The 19,207-nt window shown below is 34.7% G+C and overlaps 1 protein-coding gene across 4 annotated transcripts in view; it reads left to right on the top strand.

The window, feature by feature from the left end:
* NIPBL (NIPBL cohesin loading factor) overlaps positions 1-19,207 on the top strand; it is a 139,575-nt gene that overhangs the window by 97,779 nt on the left and 22,589 nt on the right. For all 4 annotated transcript variants that reach the window (XM_014875485.2, XM_014875486.2, XM_014875482.2 and 1 more), the window contains 13 exons: positions 4,091-4,288; positions 4,472-4,543; positions 4,633-4,722; positions 5,881-5,984; positions 7,161-7,247; positions 9,366-9,597; positions 10,284-10,435; positions 11,127-11,207; positions 12,285-12,385; positions 13,410-13,548; positions 13,767-13,849; positions 14,963-15,095; positions 15,982-16,125. In XM_014875485.2, the coding sequence (XP_014730971.1) occupies positions 4,091-4,288; positions 4,472-4,543; positions 4,633-4,722; positions 5,881-5,984; positions 7,161-7,247; positions 9,366-9,597; positions 10,284-10,435; positions 11,127-11,207; positions 12,285-12,385; positions 13,410-13,548; positions 13,767-13,849; positions 14,963-15,095; positions 15,982-16,125 (1,616 nt within the window). The remainder of the gene's footprint in view (positions 1-4,090; positions 4,289-4,471; positions 4,544-4,632; positions 4,723-5,880; positions 5,985-7,160; positions 7,248-9,365; positions 9,598-10,283; positions 10,436-11,126; positions 11,208-12,284; positions 12,386-13,409; positions 13,549-13,766; positions 13,850-14,962; positions 15,096-15,981; positions 16,126-19,207) is intronic.

Below are 19,207 nucleotides of genomic sequence, written 5' to 3'. Positions count from 1 at the left end.
TTCAGTTGCACCATAAAACATTTCTAACTATTCAGATTAAGGAAAATATCCTGTAAAGAAGCAAAGAATTTACATACAAGTGTATGCAGAGTGAAATTTCATTAAATAAATTCTTGAATTATTTTTAGTTTTATTGATAAGAAAAGTGAAAGATCCCCCCTTGGATTTTTACAACATAATAAATTGGGAATCTTACTGCACAGAAGTTTCTAAAAATATTTTGTCTAGTATTTCTCTTGTCATATTCCTTGAAAAACAGAAGTTGTTCTTCACGAATTCTCAAAATACCATTTGCTGCTTATACTATTCTTGAATTAACTGTTTTCAAAGGAAGAGAGGAAGCTTCTATTTAGAATTTTGCTGTGCAATTGAATAAAGTTCCTAAGGAAAAAAAAATCGTTATTTGCCTGTAAGTTAGGAAGATATTTCCTACTTGTTGATTAGAAGTGTAGTTGGTTAGTTTCTATGGTGTACAGTTAACCAGCACTGGAAATAAACTGTTAGAACTAAGTGAATCAGGTCAGTCTGAGCTGTGTAGCTACGCAGGGCTACAGGAGAAACCTGTTAGCTTGAGAAGTAATCTTGCTTATAATGATCTTTTTCTTTTGCGCCTTCGTTTATAGAAACATCTTCATGAACTTTCATAAAATATAATATTTTGGGGTTTAGTATTTCTTAAGGTCCAAAAGAGAAATTTTTTTTTATTCTGCTTCTTAGTATGTTTCAAGTTTTCATCCAACATATACACTGTGTTTTTCCACACAAAAATTTTAACGCTGTAACCTTTGATTTTTATCATAGAAACTGAAAAGAATGTCCTTCTGTTTGTTTGTTTTCCCTTTTAGCTACAACGGTATAATGCTTCTCTTTGCATGAATGTTAAGTTTTGAGGTAAATTGTAATCAGCCTAAATCATGGCAAAGGATTAATGATGACTTGCTTCATTAAGGAATTCTATATTCTCTGTTTGCCATATCATATCACATGTGTATGATGATAATTTGGAACAGTGGATGAAAAAAATAAATTCACTAAGAAAAGTTTTTTAAGTTGGTTGGGAATGGAGAGAATTGTCAAAAATTTCAAATACTTTATCTATATATTAGTCATAATGGCCGTTGAAATTCTTAAATACAAAATAGAACAAGTTAAGAAAAACTTTCACAATAATTATCTGCCTTGATGAAGAATTCTAGTTTCATTATATCCACTCAAGAGATCTGGCCATCATTCTAATCAATTTAGTGATTTCATCTGGTTTAAAAATAAATTATGCTATTTCTTAAAGAATACTGTAGAACTGAATTAAATTTAAAACAAGACAAAACATTCAAAAGTGAAAGATTTGTGGCAAGTATACTGAATAGATTTGTATTGTTACAAATACATGTTTCTTAACTATTATTGTTTGTCTAAAACTGAACTTAAACATGAAATAGTGATTGGTGTAGAGAAAGTGGAGTTTCTTTGAATATTTCATTAAGAAGGGACATGCCATTAAACTAAATCATGAGAAATTCAAGATTGATGAAGTCATTCTTTTACAGTAATTACTAAATGTGATATTGCATATATGTTTGGCAGAATTTGGAAGGAAATTGTGTGGTTTTATTCCAAATAGTATTTATTTATGTATAAAATCGATCCTAACTCTTGAAATGTTATTAATACTTAATTTTTTAGTCAATTTTACTGACTTCAAAATAAATACAGTAGAGCAGTGATTGTGAATAGCTGCTCCTATGTTCAAGTTATTTGTCTTGTAGAGCTAGCAGAACTGTAATACATTCTGTTTTGTCATGCAACATTGATAAACTGGTCAAAAATTCTGTCAGAAAGCAATATTGGAAGCTACTAGTCTTGTGGAGATGTAACTGGGGTCAGAATTCATCCTACTGAGCTTAGTTACGGATGATTTTTAAACTGCAGAAAGAGCCGTCTGCCTTCACAGAACACTGTCTCATGGGGTAAAGGAATCAGTTGTGTAAAGCCTTTTCCCATAGAACTCTTAACTTTCTTCTCCAGTATAATTAGGAATCATAGAGTGGTTCAAGTTAGGGTTAGGAAGCAACTTTAAAGGTCATCTAGTCCCAACCTCCCTGCCATGGATGGGAATGCTTCACTAGGCCAGGTTGCTCAGGGCCCTGTCCAGCCCAACCTTGAATATTTCTAGGCATGTTGCATCCATGGCTTCACTGGACAACCTGCTCACTGCCTCACCACCCTCACCTAAAGAATTTCTTTCTGATCTCTGATCTGCACCTACCCTCTTGCAGTTTCAACTCGTTACCCCTTGTCCTAGGACTCCATGTCCTTGTGAAAGAGTTCACAGAGGCTAACCTCTAGAGCCTGTCATAATCCCTCCCCTCTGGATAGCATCCATTCCCTCCAATGCACCACGCAGCTCTGTGTCATCTGCAGCCTGCTGAGAGTGCCCTCAGTCTCACTGTCAGTGTCACAAAGATGTTACAGTGCTGGCCCCAACACTGACTGACCCCTAAGGGACTTCACTTGTCATCGGTCTCCATTTGACCATCAAGCCATTGACCCTCAACTCTTTGAGTGTGACTATCCAGCCAATTTCATACCCACTGAGTGGTCCCAGATGGCTCACCATTTCTTCAGTCACAGTTAACTCTCTCAACTATTTTAGGCTGTGCTAGTACCTCTGCCATCCTGAACATGCTATACTTTCCCAGAAGGAAATCTGATCCAGATGTAGGACAGCTTGAAGCCTGAACTGACTTAATACGTTAAAGGCTTGGACCACCTCTATTACTTTATTGGAATTTGAAACCTCTAGGGTTCATTGCAAAAGAGAAGTGTTCCCTTAGGGGTTATTTTTATTAATTCTGATCCTGGGCTGACTATTGACTATAACCTGTGTGGTAAGAACTTCTCAGTTCAGTTTCAGTTCTGTATAAATACTATGAGCCATCCTGCTCAGACACAACCTTATATGCAGTCATAGCAAGAAGACTTTCTTAGAGACACACGATATCAGGACTGTTATATGCAGGTCCAGAAGCAATAAACTGGCAATAAACACTGCCAGTCTAGAATGTGATATTTTGGAAGTGTTTTGATCTTTACAGTACAGTCTGTATTAGACATCTCTTTGGTAGGTCAGTTAGCTGATTGTGTTAAAAAATGAAGAGCTGGCTGATTTCATGGAGGAAGCTACCTCCTCATCCATTTCCTTTTCTGTTAAAACTGAGCACTCTGTCAACTTCAAAACATACTTTCTCTGAAAGACTTTCTTTCATAGTAACAGAGAACATTTAATCTGCTCCCCTATTTTATTTCCACCAAATATCTGTATTCAATATTTACTCCAACTTCTTCAACATTCATTTTGCTGGGCTTTTTGGTCCTGCATGAAAATTAGTTAGAATAACTATCTGCGATAGAGGGTAGCTGTTTGGCCCAGAATTGTGACTCCAGCTTTCTCCTTTACACAAATTTCCTGCATTATATACCAAGTAAAATTTTAGTTGTCTTGGCAAAACAGAATATATTTTAGAAAATAGTCTCCAAGTCTCTCCAAGTCTCATTGGAACTTGGTTAGAGCATTGGAGCTTTGTTAGATGGGCAAGGCAATCACTGAACTGGAATATGGAGACCCAGTAACAGTCACAATTTGGATAACTGAGGAAATTATCTCAATATTCTCTTATAAAAGGATGAAACTTATTTTGACTTTTCAAACTTTGCTTACTTTGCTTTTAAAAAGACAAATGCCCTGTAAATTAGTATTTTTAAATGTTTTCTGGGATCTTTGCCAGTTTCAAGCAGAGTTTTTCTGTAATTCAAAAGAAAACATTAAAATAAATAATCCATAATTGTATCTGATAACTTTAGTGTCCATTTGACTTAGAGAACAGCTATACAAGTGTTGAACTTGCAAGTCATAGAATCATTTGGGACCTTTGTGACCATCAAGTCCAATCATACAACTAAGTCAAATTCCACTAGTAGACCATTCCCTAAGCCCTACATCTGCACATCTTTCAAATGTTTAAAAATGTTCGATTTTGAACTATTAAAAGTGTGAGTTTTGTGTTTAAAATGAAAATGCATTTATTTCTAGCTTCTCGAAAGAGACACAAAAAGGATAGAGATGAAGCTTGGGAGTATGAAGAACATGACAGAAGAAGTTCTGCTGACCACAGGAGAAGTGGGCATTATCATGAAGGAAGGAGGATTTCTGGTAGTGGCCGCTACCGTAATCGCAGTCCCGATGACTCCGACATGGATGATTATTCTTCTCCTCCTAGCCTCAGTGAGGGTAACTGATCACTATAAGGATTTAATTTTATTCTATAATACTAGTGCTTTTTTAGTGGGTATGTTAAACATTTTTAAATGGACATCATTGCATTCAGTATTGAGTACATGTGTAAGAACTGTAAATAATCCTTTCTTAAAGTTTTGAGAAAGTGTTTGTTTTACTCCTTATTCTCTTAACTAGTGGCTAGAAAAATGAAGAAGAAAGAAAAACAGAAGAAGAGGAAAGCTTATGAACCTAAACTAACACCTGAAGGTAATTTTAGAAGATTTATTTTCTACAGTTTGTATTTTCTGCTTTACATTTAAGATAATTGTTTAAGAATTTCCCCTTTTTTTCACCAGAAATGATGGATTCTTCAACCTTCAAAAGGTTTACTGCTTCAATAGAGAATATTTTGGAAAATCTGGAAGACATGGATTTTACAGCTTTTGGTAATACATCAGAAATTTTCAAAATGCTTGCCTCAGTTAGAAACCTGATAAAAAACTGTAATTTTGAACTTCCTTCATGGTGATTTAATTTCATGTGATAACTTGCTAGGGCATGCTGGATTTATATGGCTTTCACCTTGAATGGTGGCCTTTACCTTTCCAGTTTCACTTGCTGCTTGCCTGAAGAAGATCCTTCTTCCTCCTCTGTGCAGAATCCAAAAGGGGCATAAATCATAATGAGTAGTCCCCTAGGAGTGGAAGGGATACTTCTTTGGGATGTCATTAGGGTGTTACCTTCTGTCAAACATGTAAACAAGATGATTCTCAGCCAGGAATGATCTGAGACACATAATTACACATCTGCTATATGCAGATATGAGTATCCAATTCAGACAGCAGAGTCCTTGTGAATTTATGGCTAAGACGCTGAATCACTTACCTATTTTAGTGGAAAAACAGCCTCCTTAGTTAAGTGTCTAAGGAAGTAGTTCACCTTGCCAAAGGTGACTTTCTTTTGGAATGGATAATAGAATATTCATTAATATTTTTCCTACCATCTTTGTCACAGGATTAAAACAAGGGGAGTGGCATAGTAAACAAGTTTCTGTAGCTTTTAAAGCCATAGTGTATGCAACTTCGAACTTAGAAGTGAAGTCATTGGATCTTTCTGTGTCTGGTAACATGATTTTTGTTTAAGGTTAAATACAATTAAGACCCAGATTATCCCAAGTTGCTTAATTTCATATGTGTTTTTCATCTACTGCTCTTGCCCAGATTTGAACTTTAGGGCTACAGTAGTTTAAGATTTATTTTACTGAATGGAAAATAATGGCACAAGTACTGCAATAAACGGGTTTTTCTATTTTCAAAATTTTTAGTTTATGACTTTCAGATGTGCATGCCTCATGTTAGGCTCTTAAATGGTATTTCAGAGCCAGTCATACTTAACAAATATTAATTGTTTCAACAAAACCAAAAGGTATCATCAGTTTTTGTTGGATGCTAATTATTTGAAATTATTAGATGCTGGCTATTTGGACAATGAAGTCTTCTTTTCCAGTTAGCTTTTTCATCTTGGAATAAAAAATACTGATTTTCTAGAAGTCTTATTAGAAATGTAGTTATTAAGTTTTTATGTTGGTTTTTTTTTTCCTACAGGTGATGATGATGAGATTCCACAGGAATTGCTACTGGGCAAACATCAGCTTAGTGAGTTGGGTAGTGAATCTGCAAAAATCAAGGCAATGGGCATTATGGACAAGGTAGCGCTTCATAATCTAACTTTTTTTTGGAACATAAAATATTGATTAACATACAAAAACTTACTTCCTCTGTAATGGCATTCCACCCTCTTCAAGGGTGCAGAGACCGGAAGAACAGCTGAGCTTCAGTTCACTTAGCTGAAGTGCTTAGGAAGTTACAACATCCTAACTGAGGATGAAGCTGAGACATTTGTGCTGAACAGTTCTCCTCTGTGTCCTACTCTTCTCCAGTCAGTTAGAGGAACTTTTGTTGGTGCAAACTTGTTGATGTCTCACCTCCAGGAGCAGTGTTCTTGATTTCCTTTTATCATCCTGGAGCTTTTGTCTTTGGGCAGTCTTATGGTAAACATTTGCTTGCTCTTGACTACTTAACGTTTATCGAGTGTCTGTGAAACCACACACTATTATAATTACTCTGGACTATTCCAAACTTCTTTAATCCAAACTTTAGATATTATTCCTGAATTTTCCTTCAATCTCCCCACCTTCCTTTGTAGTTTGTGAGTGACATGATTGTTTCTCTTTCCTGATTGTTCTCATCCTTAACCTCCGTCCCATATTTTTCATATATGCATACACTCATACATATATACATGTCTATATCAGTTTTGTTGCTTCCAATGGTGAATAGATGAGAGAAACTGGCTCTCCTCAAGTTTAACATATTCCACAAATTATTTAATCAGACTTCTACAGAAGATCAGTGAGTTCAATTTACTCTTTTCAACATGCTACTTCTTTGAAGTTAACACGAATATTAAGAATACATTTCCCTTATATTATCTTTCAAGTATCAGGGAATTTATTTCTTCTTGCTCAAGCAGTATGGATTTTCTCCTAATAAAGCTGTATATGGTCAGTTAGAATTTGTAGGTCATAGGTGGATATGGTAAATTTCTATTTCTAGAAGCAAATAACTATACAACCTTAACAACAGGCAATTTAAAAATTTGTTTCCCTGGATTTTGCTGGTTGAAAATATAGTTTAATGAAAACAGGTGAAATATATTTTAGGATTGCAGTTGTAGTATCTACATTGTCCTTATGCCAAATTGCTTACAGTTGAAGTGATTCAGATTTTACAAGCTCAGTCCTTCATTCCTCAATGTTATTTTCAGCAATTTGGAATTATTTATATTTCTGCTCTTGTTTGACGTATTTCTTTTCTTGTTTTAGCTCTCAACAGATAAAACAGTAAAAGTCCTAAATATTTTGGAGAAGAATATTCAAGATGGTTCAAAGCTGTCTACTTTACTTAACCACGTGAGTTTGAAATTTCCAAGTTTCACACCATTGTGCAAAATAGTTTTCTTCACTGGAGTCCTATTTAGTGATGTGTTCAAATGCTCTGTATGTGTGTGAAAGAGATTTCTGATATAACATGTGTGTGGTTGAGTTTGCCAAATTTTAATGCTTGAAGCAATATTCAATTAATTATATTTTTTCAGCACTAATACTTTACTATAATAATAACAGCTAACGGATGTATTGGGAAAAACTGTATTTTCTTTTGTTACATTTTAAATAGTATAGTTTCATCCTGAAATATTAGTGGTAATTCTGGTGTAATTTGCATTGTTGGATGTTTCTTTGCTATGTGTCCATAAAACGTTCCTTACAAAATAGAAGAAATACTGCAGTTTTCATATAGAGTCTATGTTTCTTCTCAGCATTAAGGAGGAAGATTAAGGTTTAAATGTTCTTACACTGCAAAGTGACAATGTCACTGTAAATAAAATTAACAGGAAATTTAATAATTTAGGATGGTTTTTCTTTTCTGGTATACCTAAAACTATTCAAAGATTTTGAGGTTTTATGATGTTGATGTTCCATATTTCACATTTCACTTTTTGTTTATATACTTTCTATTAAAAGCAATATTGCAGCAAGACTATGATTGAGCCTTCTGGAAAAAACCTCCTCATCTGTAGAAATAAGACACTAATAGATTATATCAGAAAGGAAGAATTTGAACTTGCACATGAAAACCAGAGACACATTATTTGTACCTAAATACTTTCATCTAGGTAGTTTTTAGGGGTTTCAAAGTTTCAATATATGGTTCTGAATGTCTTTGGCAATACAAAAAATGCATAAAAAGAAAGTACTGGTTTACCTGGTCTGCTTCATTATGATGAAGTAAGTTTATGAACTTGTCCAATGCTTGCAGTTCAGAGACAAACTTGGATTTTTTAAAAAAAAGAGACAAACAAGTTTTAGATTTTCTTAAAACAAATAAAAATTATTCAAATCATTGTGGCAAAGAAAATCTTCCTAAGGCATAAGCTTACTACTTTTACAGTGCATGTCAGTATATTTTTACACTTTTATGTTTATTTTTACACTTTTATGCACTTTTACAGTGCATATACCTCCATGTCAACATATTTTTCAGAAAGACATGATGCTTTAATATTCATTTCATTTCCAAGATTAATTAGAGGAAGCTTTTCTTTTTTCATTAAAGTGTTATTTTTCTACATAGCAAATTCCATAAAGGCTTTGTAACTGAGAAGTTTGCAGGGACCTCTTGATTTGCAGATTTTATAGTCTGTATAATGCACTGTTCTATTGATTCAAATTCTCTTACCCCAAAGGCAAACAGCTGTTACGGTTTCACTGATCTCTGGTCTTTACCAGGGAAGCCAGCAGTGTTGAAGTGTGGTGTCATTTAGGTAGGAAAGACCCTTTGTCTCTGGAGGTTCTGTCTGTACCAGAGAAGCTATGAAAAGTTCTACCCAGCTTTGCTGTAATAATGTTATTAAAATATTTAAGTATTGCTGGATGGTCATATTTAACCTCATGTATGTTTGTTTTGGTACCTCGTATAAACACAGTTATAGACTCAGTAGCCTGTGGTAATCTAAATCAACATATTTGGTAAGAGATGGGTTGGTCTATGAGGCAGAGAAAGTTGTGTACTTAGAGATTTCATGTGACTTGGAACAGACTTTTTGTAGAAGAATTCCCTCTAGTGGCAGAAATTTGATGGATCGAAGCAGCAACTGGTGCTCTGAAGAAAACACCAGATGAAGGAATTAAATTTTGCTTAATGTACATCAGTCTTAAATATAGCATTCAGCAGTCTTCCCTCATAGTGCTTCCCAATGAGACACGGAAACCTTCTTTGTGTTCTAACAGAAGAATACAGAATACAGAACTTCAAAAGACCAGTAGCTTAGAGACCCGTTACAAAATTGTTGCCAGTAAAAGAAATATTACTTGATTTTAAAACAAATTATTTTGGTATCATAAAGCAAATACGGTATTTTATACATGAGTGTATGTAAGCATAATAATGCAATGTTATTTTCTTTTACTTGATGAGAATAAAAAATTAACTTTCTGTTCATACTCTCCTGTTTTTCTTGCTTGTTGCAGAATAATGACACTGAAGATGAGGAGAGATTATGGCGAGATCTGATTATGGAAAGAGTGACAAAATCTGCTGATGCTTGTCTTACTGCTATCAATATTATGACATCACCAAATATGCCTAAAGCTGTATATATTGAGGACGTAATAGAAAGAGTTATTCAGTACACAAAATTTCATTTGCAGAACACTCTCTATCCTCAGTATGATCCTGTGTATAGAGTGGATCCTCATGGTGGTTAGTATGCTAAGAAATCTTTCCATGTTAAAAGCTATAAAAAGTTAATCTACTGTATGATGATGTACATGACTTTCTGGAATAAGATTTTTGTATGCAACTTTTATACTGATAGTTCTTTCTTGTTACGTACGGTATCCTGAATTAATGCACTATTAGTTTGAGGATGATGAAACAGAGGAAAAAAAGCAATGAAATGTGTAATCTGAAGGACTTAGTCATATAGCACCTTGATTTACTGCAATAATGCCTATGTAACCAAAGTATTTACACTAAAGTATTTAGAAGTTTGAAGTTCAACTTTTATGTATAGTTATTATATGTTGAAATAAGTTCTTTCATAGTCATAATCTCCATGTATATAGTGATTTGTTTCAGGGAAAACAATTTACCTTTTATCCTTTTCATGTACATCCCTATAGATGCACGCTCCAGTTTCAAGAACCTTTCTAAAAATCTCAGAGGAATTATGAAAAATAATTATCATGTGAAATTCCTGCTTTTCAGCTGATGCTACTAAGTAGTTTTTCCAAATTGCTTTTGCAAAGCAGTATTCATGCAGTTGTTTTGGGGGTACTTTTCGAGGAAGATAATCTTTCTAGTATTTGAAACACTGAAAATAATGAATACGTATCTTAATGAATCTTAATCTTAATATCTTAATGAATACGTATTTTATTTTCTAGGTGGTGTTTTAAGTTCCAAAGCAAAGCGTGCCAAGTGTTCCACCCACAAGCAAAGAGTTATAGTGATGTTGTATAACAAAGTTTGTGACATTGTCAGCAGTTTGTCAGAGTTGCTGGAGATACAGCTTCTCACTGATACAACTATTCTTCAGGTAAGTTTTTTCGGAATTCCTGTCCAGAAATGTTAGCTTTGCTTTTGCTAGAGTAAATGTGAAGTATAATTGTCTCACTGACATGAGGTTTGAAATCAGTACAAGCTTTTGAATTCTTAACATGAGAGTGACTAGTTTGTTGTGTAGTATGTCATTTGCATCTTCTCTTCTACACTTAAGAAAAGTTTAATCTGATTGTATTCAAGTATGTAGTAGCAGAATCATTTACACCAGAAAAGATCCTTAAAAACATCAAGTCCAAACTGCCAAATATACCACTAAACCATGTCCTTAAACATCCTATCTACAAATATGTCTTTCAAATATCTATGGGAATATTGGCTGAGCTGCTTCCATGGGAACTTAAAATCCTGGCACAACTTTTGGCCCGTTTCCTTTATCTTGTTGACTGGGAGAAGAGACCAACCTCACCTGGTTACTCACTCCTTTCAGGAAGTTGTAGAGAACTGTAAGGGCCCTCTTGGAGCCTCCTCTTCTCCACACTAAAGAGCCTGATACCCCCTCAGCCATTCCTTATAAGACCTGGGCCCTAATTTAGTAAATTTATTTGCAAGTAATATAAAGTAATTGTTGAATGCCTTACCTGCTGAATGAATAACCAACTTGTGAAACTGCATAAATACCAGTTTGTTAGTCCTATACACTTAAAATTACTTCTATCCATTGATAGGTGTCATCGATGGGAATAACACCTTTCTTTGTAGAAAATGTCAGTGAGCTACAGTTATGTGCCATCAAATTAGTGACTGCAGTAAGTACTTTCTAATTTGTGGGTTCTTGTGCCTGTACTACTGAGAGATCTTAGGGCATTAACACATAGGCTGTATTTTCTGTCTGGTAGAGAATTGAAGTGCAGAATTAATGCTATTCTTGCATGTTTTCACAGTTTGATATCAAAGTATAAAAATAGTGTTATATCTACCTGAGCTGCCCCTATTTTTACAGGGTACTCTATAGAAAGAAATTACCTACTTCGAGCAAGAAGCTTCTGAATTTTGATTGTCAGTTAAAGTGTAAACATAAACTCCTTCCTCTTACCTGTCCCTTTTTTGAGATTTTTTTTTTTTTCAAATCTTTAATCCTAGCTTGGTTTTCCTTATTTCCTATGTTCAGATTTGAACTTATGCAGTAAGTCATAGAATTAGTATGGTATTTCTGAATAGTAGAATAAATTGTTTTCCTCAGAAGATGTGACTGTTTGAAAAAAATCACAGGATAAGTAAAATGTTACTTCAGGAAAAATGTAGTGGAACAGAAATGTCCTTGTTCAAGTCGGACATTTTATTCTTGTAAGGATTATATGCTTCAGTATTCTGCCCAAACAAAAGGGGAGGCAAAATCAACAGTTCTGACAGTAAATTGAAAGAACGTATCATGTCAGGCAAACATTAAAGCCTGACATATGAAGTAAAACTGTTTTCTCAAATATACTCTACAACCTGTATGTGTTCATGTAAATTGTGTTATGACAGAGTTTTTCTTTGTACTGAGAGAAATACATACTAAGTCCAAAAACTTAGTAATACTGTTTGACTTTCCTATATGGTGTGTTATACCATCAACAGAAATATTTTAAATAAAAGATATTTTCAAGACCTACTACACATTGATGTTATGTTAAAAATCTCTGTTTGGAAAAGTTTTTATGTATTTTTTTAATTAAATGCTTGCATTGAGAAAGCAATGCATTAACAAGAAGGTGAATTATAATTTATTGAAGTGTCATGTGAAGTGTATGCTGTCATTATAATTATTTATTATATATTTGAAATGCTGTCTTTTATGTAACAATAAATCATTTTCTAATAATCCTGTAACTATTAAATAGGTGTTCTCTCGGTATGAAAAACACAGACAACTAATACTAGAAGAAATTTTCACTTCCCTTGCGAGACTACCAACTAGCAAGAGGAGTTTGAGAAACTTCAGGTAACTTCTGATGTAAATTAATAATTTGTAGACTATAGCATTTACAGTTTTGTATATGTAGGGTTTTAGGCTTCATTGATAATTACACTAAAAATATGTCTATAGAAGCTGCACTTTTTGCAGGTTGAGATATCAAAACAACTAGTATGACAAATGTCTTGTAATAATAGCTCGGTTTTATGCTATCACTTTAGTGCCTACATACAAAAATAATCGAAACATTATTTTTCTCACTAGGAATGTGAATTCTTTAATTCTGTTTGTATGGAGTTACATGATTTCTTCATAGCTAAATCTCTGTAGGAAAATTCTGGCTGAATTTCTTTGAGGATACACTCAGAGCACTCTTTTCAGAAGGGGAATCAGTTTCATATCCATATCATCTCATATGTCAGGGTTTACTATATTTTGATGTTGTTAAGTGTAGCAATAAGGTGGTATTGGTGTGTGTATGGGCAGTAAACTCATACTAATTCTGAGGTTACATTAGGGAGAAACATAGGATTCTTACCAGTTTAAGACAATTGCCTGCTGAAGTTTGTAGTCAGTTATGCTGCTGCAGATTATTTTAGGTGTAGCCCTTGTAAAAGTCAGTCCAGGTCGTGGTCATTAAGTCCTGCACATTTCACATACATTAAATACTACAGAAAAATTTTTACAGCAACAATTTAGTGTGTTTTGTTGTGTTGTGTTGAATAGAACATGGCATTAAACATAATAAGCTTATTATTAAGTACTTTAGCAGGCAGGTGTTTGTTTTATTAAATGTTCGTGTAGCTGTTTCAACCAGTGAACTGTGTGCTGTTTCAGTTCACCTTTCTGTGCAAGAACAGTACTTACTGGTTTTGTTAGGTAAAATGATACACTGCATAAAAAGAAGCAAATTAGGATATAAATGTCTAGAATGTGGGTTTCTACCTGTGGTAATAATTTTTGAAAGATGCTACTTAGGAGTAAAAATTTTTTTTGTGTTCTGTTCTTTTTGTTTATTTTTCGTGCTAATATTGTCTTTTCTTACTAACAGGTTAAACAGCAGTGACACTGATGGAGAGCCTATGTACATTCAGATGGTAACAGCACTAGTTCTGCAACTTATTCAGTGTGTGGTGCACTTACCATCAGCAGAAAAGGATTCTAATTCAGAGGAAGAATCCAACAAGAAAGTAAGATATTTTTAAAAGCCTTTTTTATGTGTGTGTGCAGAAATCACTTAGGTAATTAGTGAATAGATGTTTGTAGGTATAATATGTTATTACAGTGCTCTAATAATCAAGCTTTGTAATTTTATGTCTGCTGTAATTTTTTGATGCATGAGAAAAGCTGATTTGGAAGTCACAGATCTATGCTAAGATAATAGACAAATGTATCTTGTTATTTTTAGGTGGATCAAGATGTGCTTATTACTAACTCATATGAAACAGCTATGAGAACAGCACAAAACTTCCTGTCTATTTTTCTTAAGAAGTAAGTACTGTTGCATTCTATAATGTATTGATAAACTCAACTCCAAATGAATACTTTAAAACCTGACCACTGAACAGTGATAAATACCTATCCATGAAATTATTTATAATAATGTACTTTATAGATGCCCAGGAAAGCTTCTTGCCTAGACAAAAATGTCTATAGAAGAGAAATTCTGCAGAGTGTTCTTCATACATTTAAGAAGTTGTCTCACAGTTCATGTAGGATTCCTTTATTTTGGGTCTCTTATTTTTCTGAAGCCTGGAAGAGAAGGTTGAACAGATGTTTAAGTGGTGAAACCATGCTGATTCAGCCATCAGATATAAAAAACCTAAAATTACTTTCACTGAGCTAAAGTTAGGAGTGTCAATAGCTCAAAAAGGAACAAAAGAAATACCTGAATTAACCACAGGATTTCAAAGATCAAGTCATTAAGTTTTTACTGTATTAATTTCTACACTTAAATCTGAAAAGCTGTTTAATATGCCATCTAGCAATTGCATGCATCTGATATTAAACTTAGGGATGATGTGTAGAAGTCAAAAAGTATCAGATATGTTAACTTTTAGTGGGTTTTTTGTGGTTTTGGTTGGTTGGTTGGTTAGCTGGTTGGTGGGTTTTTTGGCATTCTGATTGTAACCTTTGTGAAGCATAATACTGAGATGTGTTATCACTGTCAGATAAACAAAACCAACTTAAAGAATATAAACATACCAACTCTTAAGTATCCCACTCTAGCTTCATATTTGTAATTCTATCCAAGTTAATACAGGCTTTGATGAGTGATCTCTCAAAAATGTAAAAATTTTATTTATGTAAAAAAATAAGTAAATAATTTTTAAAATGCAAAAATAAAAATAAAAATCTTAGAAACAAAATTCTCCTGCCATGGATTAGCTGCTTTATTTCCAGTGCAACTTGAAGTGATAACTGTTTAAGCTATTTCTCTGCAAATGAATAAAACAGATTTTCTGCTAGTATTTCAGTATTTATTTTCTTGGAATTACATTAAATTGTTTTTTCTGATTAAACATAGGATTATTTCTGTTTATATCGGAAGAAACCTTATATGGCTGTTAAATTCGCTTACAAAAAGTGTCTTCTTGTTAACAGGTGTGGCAGTAAACAAGGGGAAGAAGATTACAGGCCACTGTTTGAGAACTTTATTCAAGATCTACTTTCAACAGTCAATAAACCAGAATGGCCAGCTGCAGAGTTGCTACTTAGCTTACTAGGAAGGCTATTGGTAAGGGATTCTTGTTTTTAACTATATTAATTCATCTCTTATTACAATGAAGACTAGTTTATTTCTTCTGAAACTACTGTAGGAATGCTTTCTGATTGTTGGCACACATGCAGCATATAAGGATTTCATTGCATGTATCACTACTATGCAATACATACATAATAAAATTTTGGTTAGAGCATCATTCATATGGAAGTTGTTAAAAAATGTATGTTTTCTCATGGAAGTTCAGTTCCACTTTGATTACATTTTCAACATTAAAAAGTGTCATTTCATAGCATCTAATACGTGTATGTATTTATTTGGAGTAAAGTCAGCCTAATAGCTGTAATTATACATATTAAGTATCTTCTCTAGACTATTCCCTTAGCACAGAGCCCGAAAACAACCCAGTGGTTTGGTTATTTACAACTACAGCAAATGCTTATGACATTTTCCAGAATGGGACTATTTTTGTTAGTGTGTTTTTTGAGTGTTGCTCATCAGTATTATAATGTAATTACACAGTAATTTGACCAACTTCCTGAAAAAATATTATATGGTCCTGTTCTTGGTAAAATGGAGTTTTATGTGAATAATGAGGAGGTAGCATTATGGTGCTTAAAATCTCTGCTGTTGGAGATCTGCTATGCTAGTTGCCCAAATTGTTTAATGAAAATATGTATTAAAAAAATCTCTGACAGATGTAGAGTGAGAGAGACCTAATAAAAAAGAAACATTAATATAAAGTAAATAATGTATGTGTGATGTAATAGTAAATTACATAATTTTTTGCAGTATGAAAGTTTTTGCAGGTGGAAATTTTAATAACGTAAAGCAGTCTTCTGTGAGAAGAATTTCTGTGACATAAATAACTACTTTTAAATGTCTATTCTTCTTTTCTTAGGTTCACCAGTTCAGTAACAAATCTACAGAAATGGCATTAAGAGTTGCATCACTTGACTATCTTGGAACTGTAGCAGCAAGACTGAGGAAAGATGCAGTCACTAGCAAAATGGATCAAGGATCTTTAGCCAGGATCCTCAAACAGGTGTGTGAAATATTTAAATATACTTGAAAAATTGACATTATGGAGAATCGGTCTTAATTCAGTGTTTAGGTTTCTGAGTCAAATAGACACAATTTATACATTTCACATTTGTTAACTGATGTCTTCCTTGCACCATTTCTGTAGTGATCCTATTAATTTATTTCAGTGGTTAGTCAGTTTTCTTCTGACAATAGTAAGGAAATAATGGAGCTACAGTTGGATTCTATCTTAAGAGGCCTTAAAAATATATATGAACCCGCATTTGCTATTGCAAAGTGGAATCTGAGCTTTTGGCATTCAAATACATGCGTTAAAGAGTTCATCTATTAGTCTTGTAGGGTTAGTTTTTACATGGTGTAATTTGAGGTTTTAGGGGAGGTTTGGTGTTTTTTACTGAACTTGCTTAGATGCTGGCCAGATGCCAGGCCCTCCAGCTGCTCTCACTCCCCTCTGCAGCTGCACAGAGGAGAGAAAATACAAGGAAGGGTCCATGGGTTGGGAGAAGGATCATGAGAGATGACTCATCAAATACCATCACAGGCAAAACAGACTCAACTTAGATATGAGGTGAATTTATTACTAACAAAATCAAAGCAGGATAATGAGAAGTAAAAGAAATCCTTAGAAACACCTTTCCCACCCCATTCCCTCCTTCCCAGCTCTACTCCTACCCCAGCAGTGCAAGGAGACAGGGAATAGGGGCTGTGGTCAGTTCATCACCTGGGGCTTCTCTCAGTGCTGAGGGAGAGGAGTCGTTCCCCTGCTGCACCCTGGGGTCCCTCCCATGGGAGACAGTTCTCCATGAACTTCTCCAGCATGGCTCCATCTCACAGGCAGCAGCTCCCCTCAAACTGCTGCAGCAGTGGGTCAGGTCACTCTTCCATAGGTGCAGTCCTTCAAGGACTGGCTGCTCCAGCCTCTTCCCACAGGTCTCCCACAGGCTCAGAGGCTCCTCCCAGGCACCCACCTGCTTTGGTGTGGGCTCCTCCAGGGGCTGCAGGGGAATCTCAGTTCCAGTGCCTGAAGCAGCTCCTGCCCCTCCTCCTTCACTCACCTCGGTGTCTGCAGGGCTGTTCCTCTCACATGTTCTCACCCCACTCTGCTCTGGTCACGATTACATCTGAACAATAACTTTTTTGTTCTTTTTTCTAAAATACGTTTTCACAGAGACATTTCCACCATTTCTAATTGGCCCAGCCTTGGCCAGCAGCAGCTCCATCTTTGGAGCCACCAGGGATTGTCTCTGCTGGATATGGAAGAAGCTTCTGGCAGCTTCTCACAGAAGCCACTCCTGTAGCACCCCCACTACCAAAACCAGGCCACGCAAAGTCTTTCATTAGAGAGTTCATATTTGGGTTTCTGCTAATGCTGCTCAAAATCTGCAGGAGTGGCAACATATGCTAAAGCAGGGTATATATTTGGGATCTATACATAATATGAGAAAATCTCATGTCTCATGTGTCCTTTTACAAATGGGGACTTGAATTTTTCTTATGGACACTATACTTTTCTTTCTGAACTAACTCTGCTCAGGATTTCCCTTCCACTTCCCTGAAAAGACTACAGATCTATTACTGTATAATGACCATTAGATCTATATTGAAGGTTGTTGTTGACGGTGATTCTGACAATTTTACATTATACTTAGTGAGGAAGTATTTCAGAAAGATCCGTTTCTCTTTCCTTATCCTCAGAAGTTATAATGGTATTGAAAAATATTCTAGAAAGATAAGTGACCTGAATTTTTCTGTTTGGATTCAGGCTTTTGTAGGATCAGGTAGCTCCTAGGCATTGGCATCTGCAGAGAATGAAATTGCTGTGGGCAATTGGTGCTAAAACATTGTTTCTCAGTTTTTCAGGAAACTTAACATCAGTAATGGTAGACAGTACCATCCATGCATTGTGAAAGGTGTATGCTATACAGTACCATCAATCAGGGTAAACTGTTGTTTTACGTATAAATTTGTGAAAGAAGAACACTGTTTACACTACAGCTGACCTTCACTTTCTTGTTTAAATGGCAAGAAGATAAGAAGGTCCATTGGTAGCTGTTGAAATCAGAACCTTAAATTATTATTTCTATTCAGAAATAAGCTCACACCTCTACAAATTTTTCTTTCCTGCTAAATTGAATACTTCTGTTGGATATTTTCTTCTGCACTCTGATATCATTACCCACTATATTAGTCAATGATTGATAAATGCAGATAATGCTCTCTACTGTGGTTTGGACTCATGATACATAGAATAGATTTTAGAAGAAAATCTGTTCTGTTTTGACATTTTCAACGAGTATGTTTTTTAGAAATAGGTTGTCTAGTTTATTGGAACACTTGTGCATGTTTTTCATTAGTTTATCTCTTGATGCACTGATGTTCTGGACTTGTTAATTGTACCTTTCTCCACTTGCTGATGTTACATGCTGCATGTGTCAAGATTCTCAGTTGATGCTGTTAATACAGAACTAAAGATGGTTGTAAGTTAGAAGTTTCATTGCTGACGAAGAAAATTTTTTCTGGCTGGAGAATTTAAAGCCAAAAAAAATATTATTCTACTTTGATTTTGATTATTGAGCATGATTTTTTTATAGGCTTCAGAGTTTCTCTTTGTTTGTTCTGGGATTTTTATTTTTTTGAAAGTACTTAGGCAGTTAAGCATTGAGGACCCCTTATATTAAGCCAGTAGGCAGTTAAGCATTGAGGACCCCTTATATTAAGCCAGTTATCTACAGAATTTTAAGTTTGTCAAAGGCCAGAATTTCTACTCACAATTTGCACATACATCAGGATGTTAAATATATATATATATATATATATATATATATATATACCTAATCGGTATTATATGTCTTGTAGGCATGCTTTGAACTCGTGAAGTCATTAATTTTGGGGTAAAAGAATGATACCTTTTTCTGCTGTAATATCAGCAACTGCAAGGATCTTGGTGTTTCAGTATAATATTGAGGAAATAAAGGTGTTTTCTGGGTTTCACCCTTTTCTGTTTTTCTGTGACAGAGAGCCCTCATGCGAGGTCATAGAATGAAAATTAACCAAATCAGTCAGCTTTAAAACCAGTCTTATTC

The sequence above is a fragment of the Sturnus vulgaris genome, chromosome Z (assembly GCF_052056855.1).
Source record: "Sturnus vulgaris isolate bStuVul1 chromosome Z, bStuVul1.hap1, whole genome shotgun sequence".
Taxonomy (NCBI): Eukaryota; Metazoa; Chordata; class Aves; order Passeriformes; family Sturnidae; genus Sturnus; species Sturnus vulgaris.
The sequence above is the reverse complement of the archived record's forward strand: the minus strand, read 5'-3'. Positions and strand labels throughout refer to the sequence as shown.